Source organism: Artibeus jamaicensis, unplaced genomic scaffold (genome assembly GCF_021234435.1).
Source record: "Artibeus jamaicensis isolate MK-2021 breed Jamaican fruit bat unplaced genomic scaffold, CSHL_Jam_final contig_648, whole genome shotgun sequence".
NCBI classification, from domain to species: domain Eukaryota; kingdom Metazoa; phylum Chordata; class Mammalia; order Chiroptera; family Phyllostomidae; genus Artibeus; species Artibeus jamaicensis.
Window position 1 is genome coordinate 561164 of NW_026521912.1, and position 21295 is coordinate 582458.

The 21295-nt window shown below is 42.2% G+C and overlaps 1 protein-coding gene and 1 non-coding gene across 5 annotated transcripts in view; one reads left to right on the plus strand and one right to left on the minus strand.

Moving 5' to 3' along the window:
• Positions 1 to 20908, minus strand: part of ZNF454 (zinc finger protein 454) — a 31155-nt gene extending 10247 nt beyond the window's left edge. The window contains exons 1-4 of one of the 4 annotated variants that reach the window (XM_037132257.2): positions 20649 to 20908; positions 19610 to 19709; positions 15593 to 15719; positions 15112 to 15201 (exon numbers count right to left, since the gene is read on the minus strand). In XM_037132257.2, coding sequence (XP_036988152.2) covers positions 15112 to 15201; positions 15593 to 15719; positions 19610 to 19709; positions 20649 to 20713 — 382 coding nt within the window. In that variant the 5' untranslated portion in view covers positions 20714 to 20908. The other 3 variants (XM_037132255.2, XM_037132256.2, XM_037132258.2) reach the window with 3 other exon arrangements.
• On the plus strand, positions 1621 to 1750 carry LOC119039550 (small nucleolar RNA SNORA41). Its single transcript, XR_005080634.2, has one exon. It is a non-coding gene; the product is annotated as a small nucleolar RNA SNORA41 (small nucleolar RNA).
• Positions 20909 to 21295: the final 387 nt, after the last annotated feature.

The following is a 21295-nucleotide window of genomic DNA, read 5'->3' on the forward strand; positions in this document are numbered from 1 at the left end:
CAAAGAAGAAATCATGCCTATCCTTTGTAAACCATTTCAAAAAATTGAAGAGAAAGGAATGCTTCTAAATGCATTCTATGAAGCCAGCATTACCAATATAGCAAAACCAGACAAAGACATTAAAAAAAAAATTACAGGCTAATATCCTTGAGAAACATAGGTGCAAAAATTCTCAACAGAAAATTAGCAAACTGGACTCAACAACATATTAAAAGGATTACGTATCATAATCAAATGGGTTTCGCCCCAGGAATGCAAGAATGGTTCAACATACATAAATCAATCAATGTGATACACCACATTAACAAACTAAAGGATAAAAGCTGTTTGAATATCTCAATAGATGCAGAAGAAGCATTTGTCAAAATCTAACATTCATATGATAAAAATTCTCAAAAAAGTGGATATAAAAGAAACTTAAATCAAAATGATAAAGGCTTTTTGTGACCAAGCCCAGAGCTAACATCACACTCAATTTTGAAAAGCCAAAATTTTTTCCTCTAAGAACAAGAACAAGACAAAAATGCACACTCTCATCACTATTATTCAACATAGTATTGGAAGTTCTACCCAGAGCAATCAGACAGAAAAAGAAATAAAAGGCATCCAAAAAGCAGCAAGAGATAAGGAGACAGTTACCTACAAAGGAGTTCCCATCAGACTGTCAGCTGATTTCTCAAAAGAGACCTTACAGGCAAGAAGGGGCTGGAAAGGGGTATTCCAAATCATGAAAGCCAAAGACCTACAACCAAGATTGCTCTACCCAGCAAAGTTTTCATTTAGAATGGAAGGACAGATAAAGTGCTTCTCAGATAAGGTTAAGTTCAAGGAGTTAATATCACCAAGCCCTTATTATATGAAATGTTAAAGGGACTTATCTAAGGGACCTTATTATATGAAATGATAAAAGGACTTTATCTAAGAAAAAGAAGATAAAAAAACATGTATAGTAAAATGACAGCAAACTCACAATTATTAACAGCCACACCTAAAACAAAAACCACCAGAATAGGAATAGAACCACAGAAATGGAGATCACATCGAGGGCTATCAACAAGGGAAAGGGAAGTGGAGAGAGGAAGAAAAGGTACAGAGAATAAGTAGCATAGATGGTAGGTAGAAAATAGGGGGAGGACAAGAATAGTATGGGAAATGTAGAAGCTAAAGAACTTATAAGTATGACACATGGACATAAACTAAAGGGGGGAATGTGGGTGGAGGGGTGTGCAAGGTAGAGGGGAGTGAAAAGGGGAAATGGCACAACTATAATAGCATAAACAATACAATATATTTTTTAAAAAAAAGACGGGCCCCAAAATACCCACAGGATGTCAAAGGAACCACACATGTTTCTCTCCCTCTCTCCTTCCCTTCCCCTATAAAGATAAATAGATAAAATATTTTTTAAAAATGCACCGAAATTGAAAATGAAAAAGTAAAACTCATTATTTGCAGAAGACATGATACTGTATATAGAAAACCCTAACAACTCTACCAAAAGACATTAGAATGACTTCAGTAAAACTGCAGAATACAGAACCAATATACAGAAGTCCATTGCATTTCTATATGCCAATAACACATGAGCCATTGGAAGGAGAAATTAAGAAAACAATTTCATTTCACAGCTACTGGTCTGCAGCTGTTCTGATGGTGGCAGTTGTGGCATTCCTCTGTGGGAAAGGAATTGTTACACAGTTAAACACCTCTTTCTTAGCAAAATAAGTGAACATATGTGTGACAGACACGGGAAAAAAAAGACAATTTCATTTGCAATTGCATCAAAATGTATAAAATACCTAGGAATACATTTAATCAACATGTACTCTGCAAACTGTAAGAAATAAATTGAAGAGGATATAAATAAATGGAAAGATATATGTTGCTCATAAATTAGGATTAATATTGTTAAAATGTCCTTATTACCTAAAGCAATATATAGACTCAATGCAATCTCTACGAAAACACCAATGGCATTCTTCTTGGAATTAGAACAACTAATTCTCGAATTTATATTGAACCACAAAAACAACAACAACCACAAAAACTCTGAATAGCCAAAGAAATTCTGAGGAAGCACTAAGTGGGAAACACCACACTCCCTGGTATCAAACTATACTGCAAAGCTACAATAATCAAAACAGTATGGCACCAGCATAAACTCATACTAGATTAATGGCATACAGAGCCCAGAAATAGATCCTCTCTTATATGGTCAACTAATTCATGACAAAGAAATCAAAGTTATACAGTGGGGTAAAGACAGTCTCTTCGATAAGTGATGTTGGGAAAAGTGAACAAAACCAAGCAAAAAAAAAAAATTAAGTTGGACCATTTTCTTAAACCACATATAAAAATAAACTCAAAATGTATTAAAAACTTCAATGTAAGACCTAAAACTATAAAAACTCTTGAAGAAAACATAGCAGTAAACTCTTGGACTTGCTCTCAGCAATGTCTTTTTGCATGTATTCCTTGGGCAAGGGCAACAAAAGAAAAAATAAACAAATGGGACTACATCAAACTAAAAAGGGTGCTCACAGCAAAGGAAACCATTAATAAAATGAAAAGACAATCTGCTAAATGGGAGAACATATTCACTAATGATACATCTGATAAAGGATTAATATCCAGAATATATAAGGAACTCATAAATTTTAACACCAAAACAAACAAACAAACTGCAATCTGATTAAAAACTGGGCAATGGCCTGAATAGACATTTCTCCAAAGAGTGTATATGAATGGCTAACAGACATATGAAAGATGCAGCATCACTAATCATCAGAGAAATGCAAATGAAAGCCACAATGAGGTATCAGTTCACAACTGCTAAAATGGCTATCATCAATAAATCAATAAATAAGTGTTGGTGAGAATGTAGAGAAAAGAGAATCCTCATATTCTGTTGGTGGGGACATAAATTAGTGCAGTCACTATAGAAAACATATGGAGGTTCCTTTAAAAATTAAGAATAGAACTATCATACCCTTGTCCAAGGTATCATCTGCAAATATGTTTTCCCATACAGTTGGTTCTCTTTTGATTTTAATGCTGTTTTCTTTAGCTGTGCAGAAGCTTTCTATTTTGATGAGATCCCATTTGTTTATTCTTTCCTGTACGTCTCTTGCTATGAGGACATATCAGTGAAAATACTGCTACTTGGAATATCTGAGATTTTCCTGCCTATGTTCTCCTCTAGGACTTTTATGGTGTCACAACTTATATTTAAGTCCTTTATTCACCTTCTGATCTCTAAAATATATAAAGAACTCACACAACTCCACTTCGGGAAGACTAACAACCCAATTAAAAAATGGGCAAAGGATTTGAATAGACACTTCTCCAAGGAGGCCATACAGAGGGCCCAGAGATATATGAAAAGATGCTCAGTATCACTAGCCATTAGAGAAATGCAAATTAAAACCACAATGATATATATACCATTTCATGCCAGTGAGAATGGCCATCATAAGCAAATCAACAAATTTGTAGTTTTCGAGAGGTAGTAGAGAAAAGGGAATCCTAGTGCACTGCTGGTAGGAGTGTAGACTGGTGCAGCCACTGTGGAAAACAGTATGGAATTTCCTCCGAAAACTAAAAATGGAACTGCCTTTTCACCCAGCAATACCACTGTTGGTACTATATCTTAAGAACCCTAAAATACCAATTTGAAAGAATCTATGGATCCCAATGTTCATAGCAGCACAATTCACTGTAGCCAAGTGCTGGAAGCAACCTAAGTGTCCATCAGTAAATGAGTGGATCAAACAACTACGCAATGGAATCCTACTCAGCAGAAAGAAGGAAGAGCTGCTACCTTCATGGCAGCATGGATGGAGCTGGAGAGTATTAGGCTAAGTGAAACAAGCCAAGCGGTAAAAGAGAAATACCATATGATCTCACCTTTAACTAGAACCTAATCAACAAAACAAACAAGCAAGCAAAATACAAGCAAAGACAATGAAATAAAGAATAATCTGACAGTAATCAGAGAGGAGGAGGGAAAGGGATAATAGGGGATCAATCCTATTGGGGATCAGGGATGGGTGAGGGGTGTGGGGCAAAGAGACAAATGTACTTGAACAACAATAAATAAAAAGAAAGAAAAAAAAGAATAGAACTATCATATGATCCAGTAATTATTCTTCTAGATATTTACCAAAAAATATGAAAACAGTTATTTATAAAGATATATGCACCCCTATTCTCACTGCAGCATTATTCATGATGGCCAAGACATAGATACAACATAAGTGCTCACTGATGATGAATGGATGAAGGTGTGGTCCAATGGACTGAGCCATAAAAATGATGAAATATTGCCATGGTGACAACATAGATGAATCTTCAGAGTATTATGCTAAATGAGATTAGCTAAGTTGAAAAAGATAAAAAACATAATTTTGCTCATACGTGGAATATAAAACCAAAAGTAACAAACTAAAAAAAACAAAACAAACATAACAGGTACAGACAATAGAATGGTGATGAACACAGAGGATGGAGAGATTGGGAAGGGCAAGAGCATAAACGGGGTCAAAAATATGGTGACGGAAGGAACCAGACTTCAGGTAGTGAGCATGGAATAGAAGGCACACAGGTTGAATTATATTTCTGTATACCTGAAAGTTATGTAGTGTTATTAACCGATGTTACTTAAATTAATTTAATTTTAAAACTAAAAAAATAGGCTTTTTAAAAAAAGCCAAAGCTATGGTTAGGGAAGAAGTTATCTTTAGGACAAAAGAAACAGAAGAGATGGGGTGGGTGGGTTCTGGTGTGCTTATAACATTCTATTTCTTAATAGAGGTGCTGATTATACAGATGTATTTATACGGCAAACACTGGTTGAATGTATACTTATGTCTTGTGTATTCTTCCATGTTAATATTACTTCAGCAAAAATTTACCTTAAAAATTCAGGGAAGTGGATTTCAAAAATAGTAATTTGGTTCAACAAAACTGCCTACTAGCTTTCATTTCGTCTTTTCTTTTTTTACGATTTTATTTATTCACTCATTCATTCTTTTGTTCATTCATTCATTTTTTAGAGAGAGGGGAAAGGAGGGAGAAAGAGAGGGAGCGCTGCTGTAACCGGTGTGGCTCTGTTGGTTGGGCATTGTCCAGCAAAGCGAAAGGTCACCATTTGGATTCCCAGTCAGGCATATACCTGAGTTGTGGTTCAGCCTGGTCAGGGTGCATGCAAGAGGCAACCAATCAATGTTTCTCTCCCTTTCTCTCTCTCTAAAAATAAATAAAACCTTTAAAAAAAGAGTATTTGTCTTTCTAATGTCTTAGATTACAGGATGACTTTCATTTAATTGTTTGTGTCCAGGGAGTCAAATGCACCCTGGTTTTACTACATTGAAGGAGAACTGAGATGAGGAAGACTGAATCCCTCAGACTAGGAGCACTCAGAGTCAGCCCTCACTGTGCCCAGGTCACTTCAGTACAGACTGAATTAAGGAGCCATGGCCCCAGCAGCATAGGCCCACATCAAAAAAAAGTGCTTTTAAACCATATAACTACGGTTTCAAGCAAGACATGCAAGTACTATGGCCCAAGCTTCCTATACAATGTAGTCAAGAGGCCATCCCCAGAAAGGGACCAGAAATGAACCCAATTTAATTTCAAATCATCAGAAGTTTCAAGAATTGGTACATCAGGTATATCGAGAAGTGAGAAGTGGGAGTGGATAAAGGAAGGAGGTTTATGGTCAATGGACAAAGGCTCAGAGGGACTAGGGACATTCCCAACTCCACAGAAGACACAAAAGATAGAAGGCCCTTTCTCCCCAGCGGAGGTTCATCAAAGCTGCTCTGCATGAAAAAACACCCAAGCGGCCCATGAAGGCCAAGAGAGCTGTGCTGATTCAGGCCAGGCCCCAGCACTCATTCAGCAAAGCTTCCCCAAAGGACCTCAGGCCTCCCGCTGTTCAAGTAGGGTCCAGATGCGGAAGGAAAAACTTCTACCAGGAAAGAGGTACCACGGAAATTCAGGCACAGAGAGACTATGAAGGGAGAAGAAAACATCTTTTGAAAATCAAAATCAAAATCTTATCTTTATAATATCTTTACAGAATATTTTAACTATAAAACCAGAATAAGGGCTTACAGATAAAGGAATATTCAAAGAAACAAGAGTTCTTGGAAGTAAAAATTATGACAAAATTTGAAAACTCAATAGAGAAGTCCCACAGTAAACAGTAAACCAGAAAAAGAAAAAAGAAAGAAAGAGAAACCCTGTTTTCAGGCAATCAACTAAGGACAAATGACATATGAAAGATGTGGTCCCCGGACAATTTCTAGGTCACAGCATGGGACCAAAACAGTCAGGAGTCTCTGTGAACTGAAGTGACAGGGACCAGGGTTTGGGGAGGCCATGACACCTAAAATCTGTGACCCACTAAAGACAAGAAAGCTGAAGAAATTCAATTTGCAGTTTAAAACCTTCCCACGAGGAAAAAGAAAAGGAAAAAAAAGCCCAGAACACTTTGCTGTTTCCATCAAACATTTAATGAAGACACCAATACACACATTTTCCTAGAAAAAGGGGGAAAGTTCCACATTCACTGTATAAGGCTAATATTATTCTGACCAAAGGAAACAAAATTACAGAGTAATATTGCCCTGACTGATGTGGCTCAGTGACTTGGGGGTCATCCCACAAGCAAAATGTCACCAGTTTGATCTTTTGCATCTTTTGCTTAGTTCTGTCCCCAGTTGTTATGTGTAACAAGGGGCAACCAACTGACATTTCTCTTGCACATCAATGTTTCTCTCTCTTTCTTTCTCCCTCCCTTCTCTTCTCTTAAAAATAAATGAAATCTTTTTTAAAAACAAACTAATATTATTCATGAATACTGATGTAAAAATTCTTAAAATGTTAGCAAATTAAATCTAGCAATATTTTAAAAGGATAATGTATGAAAATTAAGTTGGGTTTATTCCAGGAATGCCAAATTTGGCTTGGCACTTTAAAACCAATCAATATAATTCACTGTATTAACCACAGCATCATTTTAATGATTCAGAAAAGCAACGGACAAAAATTCAGTATCTGTTTAGGCTAAACTCCCATCAAACCAAGATACTTATAAACTTCCTCAACCTGATAAAGAGCACCTATTAAAACTTCAGTAGTGGAAGACTGAGTGCTTCCTCCAAGATAGCAAACAAGGGGGTGGCCACATGCCAGCTGCCACTCAGCTCTGTGCCAGGCCATAACCCATGCAGGAAGAAACATGGAGACTCACAGACATTGCTGAGGGGATGCAAAATGGAACAGTCCCCTTGAAAACATTTTCACGATTTATTATAAAGTTAAATACGCATTTAATATACAAACCGGCAACCCCACCTCTAGTGAACATTTACCTCAGTGAAAACATACTTTGAGAAAAAATATAGAAACTAAGAACACACCCACACAAAAATTTGTACATGGATGTTTATAGGAGCTTCAGGCAAAGACTAAAAACAACCCTGAACGGATTTGTTCATCCATTCAGGTTCATCACTGAACAGATGAACAAATAGGGGTCCAGTTGGATGCTGGTCAGCAAAGCAGGGAAGACAACATGTGAAAGAGCCAGGATGAGTCTCAAGGATATTATTTTAAATAAAAGAAGTCAGACACAAAGGAACACATGCTACATAATCCTATTCACAGGGGACACTGGAACCGTGACCTGGGGACAGAGGCATCCCGGAGAGTAACTGCAAGAAGTAACAGGAAATTCCAGAGGTGACTAGAATGTTACTTTTTCTTGATTTGTGACTGTTACACAACTGTATGAACTTGTCAAAACTGGTCCAATATTATACTTTAAACCTGGTTTATTCTATCACATCTATTAAATTATACTTTAATGAAGCTGATTAAAAATATTTTACAAACCTAGGCTGCTGGTTAAGATAGACAGACACGGTCCACCTCTTTGTACAACCACACTAAAATTACAACTAAAATATAGAATAAACATCACTCAGGAACATCAGAAATCGAGTTGAATGGAAGTCTGACAACTATAGAATTGAAGAAAACACATCCATCAAGACTGGTAGGGGGGTGTGGTCACAGAATGGGCTAACACGGCATAACCCACCTTGGAGATCCACAGAGGCTCTACCACACCCAATTTATGGGCCCACATAAACTGCTTTTTCATAAGAATGGCTGGTCTTGGCTCCTAAATCCTATCTAACAAGCAACAGCTGGCTTCGGTGAGCCCAAGCAGCAGATTATAGTCACAGCTTGGCTTCACCTGGGAATCTCCATGCCCAGCACAAGTAGCAGCCATTTCTGATTGCTTTACAGCTCAGGTAGGGTACCCCAGGCAAAACACAGGTGGGGGCTAACGTCAGCCTACACCACTCAGGAAACCCCACGGCCAATGCACCCAGTGGACAGCTACAGACCATGATGGAGCACTGCCACCCTACCCCTGCACAGCTGATCCCAGCTGATCAATGGGAGGACAGAGGTTTGTGGTGAGTGGTCACAGCCAATCCTTGCAGCTGACTGGCCTGGGTAAATCCCTCCCATTGATCTGCCAACAGCAACCAAGGTTCAACTACAAGAGGAGGGTGTACTCAGCCCACACAGAGGGCACACCTTGAGTATACAGCTCAGGTACTAGGGGAGGCTGTGCCACTGGGCCCTATAGGACATCTACTACATTAGGCCACGCTACTGAGACACAGAGTCAAAGAAGCGCTGCCTAATACATAGAAACGAACACAGGCAGGCTGCCAAAATTAGGAGAGAAAGAAACATGGCCCAATGAAAGAACATCAAAACTCCAGAAAAAGAGCTGAACAAAATGGAGATAAGCAATCTATCGGACACAGAGTTCAAAACACTGCTTATAAGGCTGCTCGAGGAACTTAGTGAGGACCTCAGAAGCATAAAAATGCCCAGTCAGAAACGAAGGGTACACAAATTGAAATAAAGACCAATTTACAGGGAAACAACAGTACAATGGATGAAGCCGAGAATCGAATAAATGATTTGGGACATAAGGAAGCAGATAACAACCAATCAGAAGAAGAAAAAAAAAAATTTTTTTAATGAGGATAATATAAATAGCCTCTGGGACAACTTTAAGAGGTCCAACATTCAACTCATAGGGGGTGCCAGAAGAGAAGAGAAAGAGCAAGAAATGGGAAATCTATCTGAAAAAATAGTGAAAGAAAACTTCCCTAATTTGGTGAAGGAAACAGACATGCAAGTCCAGGAAGTGCAGAGTCCCAATTACGATGGATGCAAGAGGCCCACTCCAGACACCTCATAATTAAAAGGCCAAAGGTTAAAGATAAAGACTCTTAAAAGCAAGAGAAAAGAAGTTAGTTACCGAAAGGTTGCCATATGGGAGAGGGGGAATGGGTGAAGAGGTAAAGGGATTAAGAGGTACGAATAGGCAGTGACAGAACAGACATGGAGATATAAAGTACAGTACAGGAAATGGAGTGGGCAAAGAACTTATCCAAATGACCCAAGGCCACGAACAATGGTGGGGGATAGCCTAAAGGAGTGGGGGGTCCTGGGTGGAGGGCAGCTAAAGGGTAAAGTTGGGACAACTATAATAGTATAATCAATAAAATATAATTTTTAAAAAACCTCAATAGAAGTGGAGGATAAAACTGTAAAATCTGTCAAGAAGTACAACAAAAAAGCATAAAGATGAAAATTTTAATGAAAGGAAATTAGAAGACCAGTCCAGGAGGTATCAAGCATTCCATGAAGAGAAAGAGAAAACCTGAAGGTAGAAATCAAACAGTAACATAAGAAAATGTCTCTACCATAACTGAAGAACCAAAGGGCAGGGACTGTATTTATTTTTCAAAAGGACAATATTGTTTATTGATTTAAACTGGGAACAATTCAACAAATGCTGATCACACGTTAGGTACAATGCTAGCCATTATAAAAAAGAAAAAATGGATTAGCTTACAAAAGAATAAAGTGTCGAACACAGTGTGGATTAAAATGTTCCTTTGAGAATAAAAATATTTGCACTGCCTTTTAATTCTAAGTTCTCCAATAACATTAAGTCCAAAGCCAAATGATTTTCCAACCAAATGCCTAGAAATCTGACAGTGGTGAAGAATGAATAGTAACTTTAATCACACTACTGCACACACAATTTACATAAGATCTGAAAGCTAAAATACAAATTTTCTGCCCTTTAATAAAAATGTATGAACTATTAACATGAACCTGTAAGAACTGAGGTCTAAGTTAATATATAAAAACTTCACTTATATTTTATTGAATGTTTAGAAGCTTTTTAAAAAATGTACTATTGCCCTGACAAGTGTGGCTCAGTTGGTTGTGCATCATTCCTTAAAGTGAAAGGTCGCCAGTTTGATTCCCGGTCAGAGCACATTGCCTGAGTTGTGGGTTTGGTCCCCGGTTAGGGCATGTGCAAGAGGCAACCAATTAATATTTCTCTCTTACACTGAAGTTTCTCTTCCTCTCTTTCTCCTTCCCATCGCCTCTCTCTAAAAATAAATAACATCTTTTAAAGAATAAAATTGTTTAAATGTACTATTAAAACCAATAGGAATGAATTAGTTCAACTCTCTGTCATGGTGGATGAGTGGTCACAGAAAATGCAAAAGGCAAGCTTTTTTTTTTAATAAAATATTTTATTTATTTATTTTTAGAGAGAGAGAAAGGGGGGGAGAAAGAGAGAGGGAGAGAAACATCAATGTGTGGTTGCTTCTCGTGTGACCCTTACTTGGGGACCTGATCTGCACCTAAGCATGTCCTCTGACTGGGAATTGAACTAGCAACCCTTTGCTTTCCAGTCCATACTCAATCCACAGAGCTACAACAACCAGGGCCAAAGGACAAGCATTTATTTGGGAAGGCCTCAGCAAATGCTACACCAGAGGCTCACAGAAGCCCAGTGGGTACAAAGAAAACCATGCGAGGTGCATCCCTTGGAAACTTTAGAACACTGGAGTAAAAGGAGGAGCTCCTGCCAGTTTTTGGAGAAGAGAACAGGTCACAGCTGATGAAGACTAACAATGATTTTGTATTTTGCAACAATAGACTGAGGTCCAGAAACCAATGGAGCAAAGTCTTCAAAATTCTGAAGGAAAAGATACGCAGTGCTGAATTCTAGCTAATCGAACTACCCAGAAAGTGTCAGGGCAGAAAAAGACATTTATAGACATGACAAGCTACAAAAAATGAACTCGCGTGCATTCTTCCTCAGGAAGCTACTGAAAGATGTGTGCCACCAAAAGAAGGGAGCAGACCAAGCAGGGAAGCCACAGGAGACATGCAGCCAGAGTTCGGGGGCTTCACAGCAGTGTGAGAGCTAGGTGCCTGGCACTCTAGGATGGAGGTCACACAGTCCAGAAAATGGTTTCATTTTCCAGAAAATGAAACCTTGACATTGCCTGATGAATCGGAAAGTCTTGTGAAGAGATGCAGACCACTGGAAGAGGGCTGAGATTAACTGAAATTAAACAAAGCTCTGAATCAATAAATACCAGGAACAGATTGCCTAGGAAAGCAACAGCTGTCGTAATTACGACTACATGGACCAATAGGACCAATGGTGAATACTGCTTAAGGATGTAAACACTGATTATTCCTGTGACCTAAATGACTCTGCAACTCTACTGGGAAGTCAGGGAATGAAAAGGCAGTGAGATGGCTAATTGGAGTGGTGAGTTTCACCCTCACTCTTTATAGGAGGAACTCAAAAAATAAGATCTAAAATTAAAAAGTCAAGAGAAAGAAATACAAACCCGTGACTTGGAGACATGGAAGCAAAAAGACCAAATAATCAGCTATAAGAAGAGAAAGCACTTACTTTTGAAGAGGGGTGGAAGAGGAAGGGGGTGACCGAAGCCCCTGTTTTCCATAGTAAACGTTGTAGTTTCATTAAATTGAATGCATGTATTGCTTTGATAAAATTTAATTCTAAAAATAGAAAAGAATAAACTCTAGCCCTGGGTGGTATAGCTCAGTGGATTGAGCGCAGGCCTGTGAACCAAAAGATCACGGTTTGATTGCCAGGCAGAGCACATGCCTGAGTTGCAGGCCAGTTCCTAGCAGGGGCCAGTTCCCAGCAGGGGACACACGAGAGGCAACCATACATTGATGTTTCTCTCCCTCTCTCCTTCCCTTCCCTTCTAAAGATAAATAAATGAAAATTAAAAAAAAAAAAAAAAAAGAATAAACTCTAAAAAAGTCAAAGGAAAGAAATAATAAAAAGCAAAAATTAATGAAATGGGTCAAGATAAAATAGAAAGGATCAGCTAAGTCAAATCTTTATTTATTTTTTTTTTTAAAGATTTTATTTATTTATCTTTAGAGGGGAAGGGAAGGAGAGAGGGAGAGAAACATCAATGTATGGTTGCCTTTCATGCATCCCCTGCTGGGAATGGCCTTTCCCGCCGTCTCCCTGAGCTACACCGCAGGGCCAAATCTTTATTTATTTAAAAAGCCTACTAAGGTGGACTTCCGCCAAGATGGAGGCATAGGTGAAGACACCGTGCTTTCTCACACAACCAAGTTTAGAGACAACTAAATATTAGCAACAGAAAACACAGCCAGAACACAGAAAATTGAACTTTTCGGAAGTCTGATAACAACAAATTCTTCAGTCTGACCAGTAAGAGGGGCGAAACCAGCAGCTGGCAGAGCAGGGTTGCACAGGAAAACTCAGTCAGACGAACTCAGGCGTGCGGAATCCAGGCGCGGGGTTGGACCTAGTGAGCAACACGGCGAGTGACCTCGGGGAAACAGTGAGAGCAGGGCTGCGGGTTGACTGTGGATGCGCATTCGTGCCCGGATAGACAAGCGAGGGAGTGGGCGATTAGACGGGACCCAGCAGGCCCTCAGCAGCAGCAGAAGGCACCGCCATTTCCGCGCTCTGACCCCGCCTCCACATACAGCATCATAACCCAGCGACTCTGAGTGGGCCCAGGGGAACCACCTAAGGCGCTGCTCCTCACCCAGTGGCGCGAAACAGCAGAGGGGGCCGTCATTTCCCCGCTCTGACCACGCCCCCACATACAGCATCACAAACCAGCGACCTGGGAGACCTGGTTTGCTCCTCACACTTAAAGGGCACGAACAGACCAAAAATGGCTCAAGATCTCAAAGCCCTGGAGCCTATAAATCTAAGCATTGAAGAAACAGTAAAACTCTCAGACACACAGTTTAAAACACTGGTGATCAGGATCCTCACAGAACTGGTTGATTATAGCCACAAATTAGAGAAACATATGAAGGCGAAACTAATTGAAATGAATGGAATTGCACAGGAAACCAATAGCGATGAAAAGGAAACTGGAACTCAAATCAATGGAGTGGACCACAAGAAAGCAAATAATGGCCAAACAGAAAAGAGTGAAGAAGCAAGAATTGAAAAAAATGAGGAGAGTCTTAGGAACCTCCAGGACATCTTTAAACGCTCCAACATTTGAATTATAGGAGTACCAGAAGGGGGAAAGGAATAGCCACCAGTGGAAAACTTATTCAAAACAAATAAGAAAGGAGAATTTCCCCAATCTGGCAAAGGAAATAGACTTCCAGGAAATCCGGGAAGCTCAGAGAGTACCAAACAAGTTGGACCCAAGAAGGAACACACCAAGGCAAATCATCATTACATTAGCCAAGACTGGAGTGAAGGAGAGAATCCAAGAAGCAGCAAGAGGTAAGGGGACTGTCACTTACAAAGGAGTTCCCATCAGACTGTCAGCGGATTTCTCAAAAGAGACCTTACAGGCAAGAAGGGGCTGGAAAAGAGGTATTCCAAGTCATAAAATCCAAAGACCTACAACCAAGATTGCTCTATCCAGCAAAACTTTCATTTAGAATGGAAGGGAAGTAACTGAAAGTGGGGTAAGAGCTGAGCCAGCAGCACTGTTGCCTCTCAGACCCCTCCCACACGTACAGCGAGACAACACAGCAAAGTCATTGCCCTGCCCTAGCAATATCTAAGGTACCACTCTTAGAATGTAATGGGTGCCACCCTGACAAAGAAATATGACCCAAATGAAAGAACAGATCAAAACTCCAGAAGAACAACTAAGAGAAGCGGAGGTGTCTCCTCCTTTTTTGTTCTAACACTGCTTGTGCACTGTAATGCAGAAAGAAATATTAAAATGCCTTAGTTTGGTTGTAATAAAACATACAAATTCAGAAGGATATTAGAGTTCAGACATTTAAATTCCATAACAGATTGGGTCCCAGACATTCCAGGTATATAGTTACTTACTGTAGGATATAAATTTCTGCCTACTTCACTGAGCTACTGTGAAACGTCAGTAACAGAAGTTTTTTAAAGTACATATAAATACTGGATAGCCTGCAAATGTGGCAATGAAACTGAAATGTTGTAATGTCCTGGAGAAGGCACTAAATTCCAGAGAACGTTGTAGGGCAAAAGAGGCATACCCCACCCCTGCTCCCAAGTTCCTAGATCCAATGGGCCCCTCGAGGCAAGTGACAGCCACTAAATGGTCAGGCACTCTATGTCGCTGGCAACAAGTCCATGCCACCCACCAGGTGTCACACATCATGCTGGGCATGACCCAGCAGCATTCTCGCCGGTGCTCTCAGCCACATACGGAGCTGCAGAAAGTGGAGAATAATTATATGCTGGCTGAATGTGCCCATGTGCGAATGAGCAAAGAAGGAGATGGCCAAAGGAATGCACAGCTAGAACAGGATCAGCCTCAGAGGGCGCACGATGACTGGCCCTTAGCCTTAAAGAAGCAGGCCTGCCATGCATCCCCAGTGTGGCCCCTCCTCCCTAGAGAAGCAGGGGTTGGGACCACACTGTCACACAAGCAGAGGATGGGACCACAGGACCTGGTGGGGCAGCTGCCCAGATTACATGTGAGGTCTTTCCCAAACAAGACAATTCACCCATGCCAGGTAGGGAGAGAAAAAAAAATCCTGAAGGGGAGGGTCTAGGGAAGAACAAATTGCCAAAAGGGAGTGGCATATGCCTGTGGGGACAAACGTGGCAGCAAGGTATGAGGCAAACAGAAGGGAATAGATGCTCCTTTCTCCGGCCACAGTCCTGGTGCATTTCCCGAGTCCCCTTGGCACCCCCCACACGCAGGGCCTTACCCAAGCAGAAGCCTCGGGAGGTGACCTCCGGTGTCCATTCTTCCCCTTTTCCCAGCTGGGCAAACGGATCTGATTTGGGTCCTAAGAGCCCTGTTTTTGAGGGGGAAAAAACGGACCACATCTGTTCATGCTACAGAAAAAAAAATCAATGCAACGATGAGATCTAGTTCTTGGAACCTCCAAGAAAAGGGGACAGGGTAGGAAGGCCTGGGGTATAAAGGAGTTAAGAATTAAAAGATGGCTTAGGCCTGAGGCACAGTGTGTTCCCACGTCCTCTGCCAAAGGGGGTGCATTCAACCTGATTCATCATAAACTCCAAGAGTCCTGTGCCTGGGACACCAAGGAGTGGCAGGTCACACACTTGAAAGTAACATTTTCAGTTGGCCTGCACCCAGCGCCATCTGCTGTGTGCTACCAGTCCGAGGCACCAGAGAGCAGTCCAGGAGAAAGATGAGCCTGCGGGGGCGCCTGCCACACTTACCAAGCGAGGCCAGGTGGCTGCAGTTCTCCAGCATAACATCCCGGTACAGGCGCCTCTGCGAGGGGCTCAGCTGGGCCCACTCCTCCTGGGTGAACAGTACGGCCACATCCCTGAGGGTCACCAGTTCCTGTAAGGCAAGCCACCCCTGTGGGCTAGGGCCACCCCTTCACAGGGCACATTCTAGTGCCCAGTTTAGGTCTCTTTAATGGCAACCAAGCAACAAAGGCTTTGAGGAGAAGGTAGGGGAAGAGAAATATTAGGTAGGCCGAAAAATCCATTTTGTCTTTTATGTAAAAAAAAAAAAACAACACACACACATTTTTCATTTTCACCAATAACTTTATTGATTTGGATATTCTGAGTATGTTGCCTATGTCCCATGTGTTAGAACACTGATTGTTCTCAATTAATGTGTTGACCTGATCGCCATCAACTTCTACCTGACTGTGGTACATCATCCAGCAAGAAATCTCTAGCACCATGGCAGACTCAGACACAGCACATTCACACTGTCATAAGCCAGGAGGAACGAATGGGGAGAAAGACCATGAACCACCCAGGGTTCCAGCACAGGGAAATAGAGCCTCAAAACCTCTGGTGGTAAAAACCTGTGAGGTTTGTGGTGGCAGGAGAAACTCCCAGTCTCATAGAGTTGGTTGGAGGGGTCCACATGATCCTACACAAGCCCACCCACCTGGGAATCAGCAGCTGAAAGGGCACAATCCACTTGTGAGAAGAGGGGTAAGTGACTGAAAGCAGGGTGAGAGCTGAGCCAGCAGCATTTTGGCCTCTCGGACCCCTCCTACACATACATAATTCAGTGTCCCACAACTTTGTGTCCCACAACTGAGTGGTACAACTCAGCCAAGTGGGGTACCCCACCCTGGCAAATACCTAAGGTGCCACCCTTAGAATGTAATGGGTGCCTCCCTGTCAAAGAAATATGACCCAAATGAAACAATAGACCAAAACTCCAGAAAAACAACTAAGAGAAGAGGAGACAGCCAACATATCGGATGCAGAGTTCAAAACACTGGTAAGCAGGATGCTCACAGAAATGGCTGAGTATGGTCCCAAATAGAGGAAGAAGTAAAGGCTATGAAAAGTGAAATAAAGGAAAATGTACAGGGAACCAAAAGTAAAGGGAAGGAAACCAAGACTGAAATCAAGGATTTGGAGCAGAAGGAAGAAAGAAACATTCAACCAGAACAAAATGAAGAAACAAGAATTCAAAAAAATGACAAGAGGCTTCAGAACCTTCAGGACAACTTTAAACATTCCAACATCTGACTCACAGAGGTGCCAGAAGGAGAAGAGGAAGAGCAAGAACTGGAAAACATCATGAAGGAGAACTTCCCCAATCAGGCAAAGGAAATAGACTTCCAGGAAGTCCAGGAAGCCCAGAGTCCCAAAAAGGACCCAAGGAAGCACACACCAAGGCACATCATAATTATGTTACCCAAGATTAAAGATAAGGAGAGACTCTTAGAAGCAGCAAGAGGAAAGGAGAGAGTTACCTACAAAGGAGTTCCCCTAAGACTCTCAGGTAATTTCTGAAAAGAAACCTTACAGGCTGGAAAGACGTATTTAAAGTCATGAAAGGCAAGGACCTACATCCACGATTACTCTATCCAGCAAAGCTATCATTTAGAATGGAAGGGCAGAAAAAGTGCTTCCCAGATAAGGACAAGTTAAAGGAGTTCATCATCATCAAGCCCTTATTATATGAAATGTTAAAGGGACTTATCTAAGAAAACGGAGATGATCAAAAATATGAACAGTAAGACGACATCGAACTCACAACTATCAACAACCAAACCTAAAAAAAACAAACTAGGCAAACAACTAGAACAGGAATAGATTCACAGAAATGGAGATCACACATGGAGGGTAATCGGGGGGAAGGGAAGGGCAGAGAATGGGGGGGGGAAGTACAGAGAATAAGAAGCACAGTTGGTAGATACAAAATAGACAGGGGAGGTTAAGAATAGTATGGGAAATGGAGAAGCCAAAAAACTTATGTGTATGACCCTTGGACGTGAACTAAGTGGCCAGGGGGGCAGGGGGGATGCAGGTTGGAGGGCAGTACAGTGTGGAGGTGGAGAAAGGGAAGAAATGAGTGGGACAACTATAATAGTATAATCAATAAAATATACTTTAGCCCTGGCAGGTGTGGCTCAGTGGATTGAGCACAGGACTACAAAGCAGAGGGTCACTGGTTCGATTTCCAGTCAGGTCACATGCCTGGGTTGCAGGCCAGGTTCCCCAGCGGGGAGCACAAGAGGCAACCATACATTGATGTTTCTCTCCCTCTCTTTCTCTCTCCCTTCCCCTCTTGTCTAAAAATAAATAAATAAATAAATATCTTTTAAAAAATAAAATATACTTTAAAAAAATCTCTAGCACGAAACACATTCAATCAGCCACAGCACCTTCTCCATGCAATGCACAAATCTTTTTCTGCATTTCAGTTGTGTTTTCACCTTTCTTGAAATAATAAAGCATCACATGCTGAAAATGTTGCATATTTTCTTCCACCTTCAATGTTAAAATGGCTGCACAAAAGTTCACCAATTTTGGTAAGTTTTTCTAAATGCACACTGATATGACAGCTGCTACCATACAATCTAACAAAATTTTTTCAATCTAACAAATTTTTTTCAAATGAAGTTAAAAACAAATAAGTGCTACTACAGCCATCTTATGGAAAAAAACAAATGAACTTTTTGGCCAACCCAGTATCACAGTGGACTGGCACTGCGGAGACCTGCCAGAGAGAAAAGGTGGTGCCTGAGACAGGTGCCCGAGGACAAGTCAGACACTGGGAGTAGGAGGCAAAGTAGCTGGTGGGCCATGACTGGGTTGTACTCCGCAACTTCATCCAGCTGCTCATCCCTTTCCATTATTTCTACCAAAGAGTCCTGCCCTGGACAGGGTTCAATGTGAAGGAGTTAGAACAACTCTACCAACTCATCAGAATTTATACATTCGAATGAATGCTGCCCCTTCAGGGAGAAGCCCATTCCCTTATTCTACAGAGGCTGGCTCTGCTCAAAGCTTTTAGTAAATTACTGAAATAACGTAATCTTTTTTAAAAGTAAAATATTTTTGTAGTTACAGTTGACATACAATATTATATAGTGATTATACATTTATATGACTTACCAACTGATCCCCCTGATCAGTCTAGTACCCATTTGGCACCATACACAGTTATTATAATGTTATTGACTGTATTCCCTGTGCCATACATTTTACATGCTGATGACTATTGTTAACTGCCAATTTGTACTTCTTAATCCTTTTTCCTTTTTCACCCATTCCCCCAAACCCCTTCCCATCTGGCAACCATCGGTTTGTTCTCTGTTTTTAATTCTGTTTCTGTTTTATCTGTTTGCTTATTTTGTTCTTTAGATTCCACATATAAGTAAAATTATATATTTGTCTTTCTGTGACTGACTTATTTCACTAAGCATAATACCTTCTAGGTTCATCCATGTTGTTCTAAATAGTAAGATTTCATTATTTTTCATGGCTGAGTAATATTCCACTGTATATGTATATATGTGTGTGTGCATGTACCACATTTTAAATGATTTCATTGGTATGCAACAGCCCTCTGAGGTAAAAAGCCATACGTCATTATCTAAAAAGAAAAGAAGAGTCCAGTAAATCACACCTACCCAAACAAGTGTTCTGATCTCTCCTCTTGCCTCCTGTCTTAGGCACCACCTTTTACCACTTTACATCCCTAATCTAACTTGCTAGTGGGAAGAGTGCAGGTTTCTATTTTGGACCAACCTGGGTTCCAGTTCCAGTTGTCACTTATGTGACCTCTAACAACTTTCTTAGCCTGGATGACACTCACTAAGATGAGCCTGGCATGGGGGAAAGTGGAGAAAGTAGTGACTGAGTCAGGCTTCTTTATGAGAATGGATTGGGAGAAAAACTACTGGTCAAGAAACAGCAACGTGCCACGCTCCCCAAACCAAGCACACCCCAGCAACCCCCACTCACCTGGACTGTGGTTGGCAGGTGCCTGACAGCCATTTCTTCTCTAAAGAGCCCTCTTAGGAACAAGTAGAGTCGGAGTCCTCTGGCAGAAAATTTCACACACCTGTTGTGGTGAGAGGACTGGATCAGAGGCTAGGACACAGCAGTCCACAGTGAGGCTGTGAGAGCATTCGCATCCTGAGGAACCTGCAATACCCCAGCCATGAATTCACAGTCCCTACCTACTCCCAATACTCTGTCCTCCTGAGAGCATGTCTGCTGGCCATGTCTGAGTAAAGGGAATCACTCACCATTCAGCTCCCTGCCCCCACTTTCCAGTAGCTGTAGCATGAGTCAAACCCCCACATCTCCCCTTCCATATCATAAATACACTGCCTCCTCCTTGCAGACGGCCCTCTCCAGCCACTGCTATCAAGCTCCCTGCCCACTTAAGTCACGCTGAGTGGTCTCCTCACTGGACCGCTGCCTAATTCTGGGAGGTGGGGAGGTGTAGAAGGAGGGTGGCCCTGTTTCTGCTCAGAATGACTGGATCTTCACGGTCAGGCTCTCAAGCCAAGCCCTTCTCTGGCTTCAGGCCTAGCCTCCTCAGAGGCCCCAGTCTGGGTGACCCGGGAGGGAAAGGTGTGCAAGCAGTGTACTTGTATGGGAGAGGCGGGTCAAGGAGGGGTGGGGAGTCTTCCTCGAAGCACGTCCCGCGGTCCGCCCCACAGCCCTCCAGAGGGCTCCACTTGAGTTCACAGCCTTACCCGTAGCACCCTCTACCCCCCGGGCGTAACCGGCTCCCCGGTGCACGCTGAAGCCCTACCCCTCCTGGTCCGCAGGCATTCGCATGCTCTGTCCGAACCCCGACAGACTCATGGTCGTCCCTTTTCTCTTGGGATCCAACCTCAGCTTTAGATCCCGGGAAGTTTGGGGCATCCAAGCAGCGTCCTCCAGATGGGAGCATGCCTCAGACCTACCAGGCTTTCCCCTCCGCCCTTCTCCCAGAGCGCCACCGCCCACGGCCACTCTCGCCCTCCCGATGAGGCTCTGGACACCGTGCCTGGTCACCAAGGCGTTTCCCCTCGAGGAGCCCCTGCCGGCAGCGATAGACCGCAGCCGCCACATCGCCGACAGAACACAAAGAACTGGAGTCTGCAGCCCGGTCTGAACTGCGCTTGCGCATTGCCTAGTGCTCCGCAGAGCCGAATTCCCACAAATTCCAGGGCTCCCACGTTCTGCTTTCCCGGCCACTTCCCATTTGGCAAAAGTGCTGCGAGCGTTCGCGTCTGCGGGAGACCTAGAAAAGTACTGCGCCCCGGAACAGATACTGCCCTTCCCTGAAACCCCGCCCCCCGCCCTCCGCCAGGTTTAGAGTCTTTCATATGGAAACTACATTTCCCAAGGGCCTCTGCGCGGCGTGCTGGTCCACTCAACATATAACTCCCCAAGTGCTGACTTGGAGTGGTGGTCTTGGTTCCCTTCTGACTGGGACGGTCTCTGCCTTGAAAAAACGCCCAAGGAGATAGATACTAGTAAATTGACGGTGGAATAAGAGAGACTCCTGATGGCGCGGCTCCTGATCCGGTGAGGAGAGCGGATTGAGAACAGCCCCAGAGGACAGAATAGGACGCTACAAGCTGAAAAGGAAACACGGAAGACCGTGCGGAGGACGTGAAAAAGAAGCGAGAACGCTCATCGTCCCCGTCT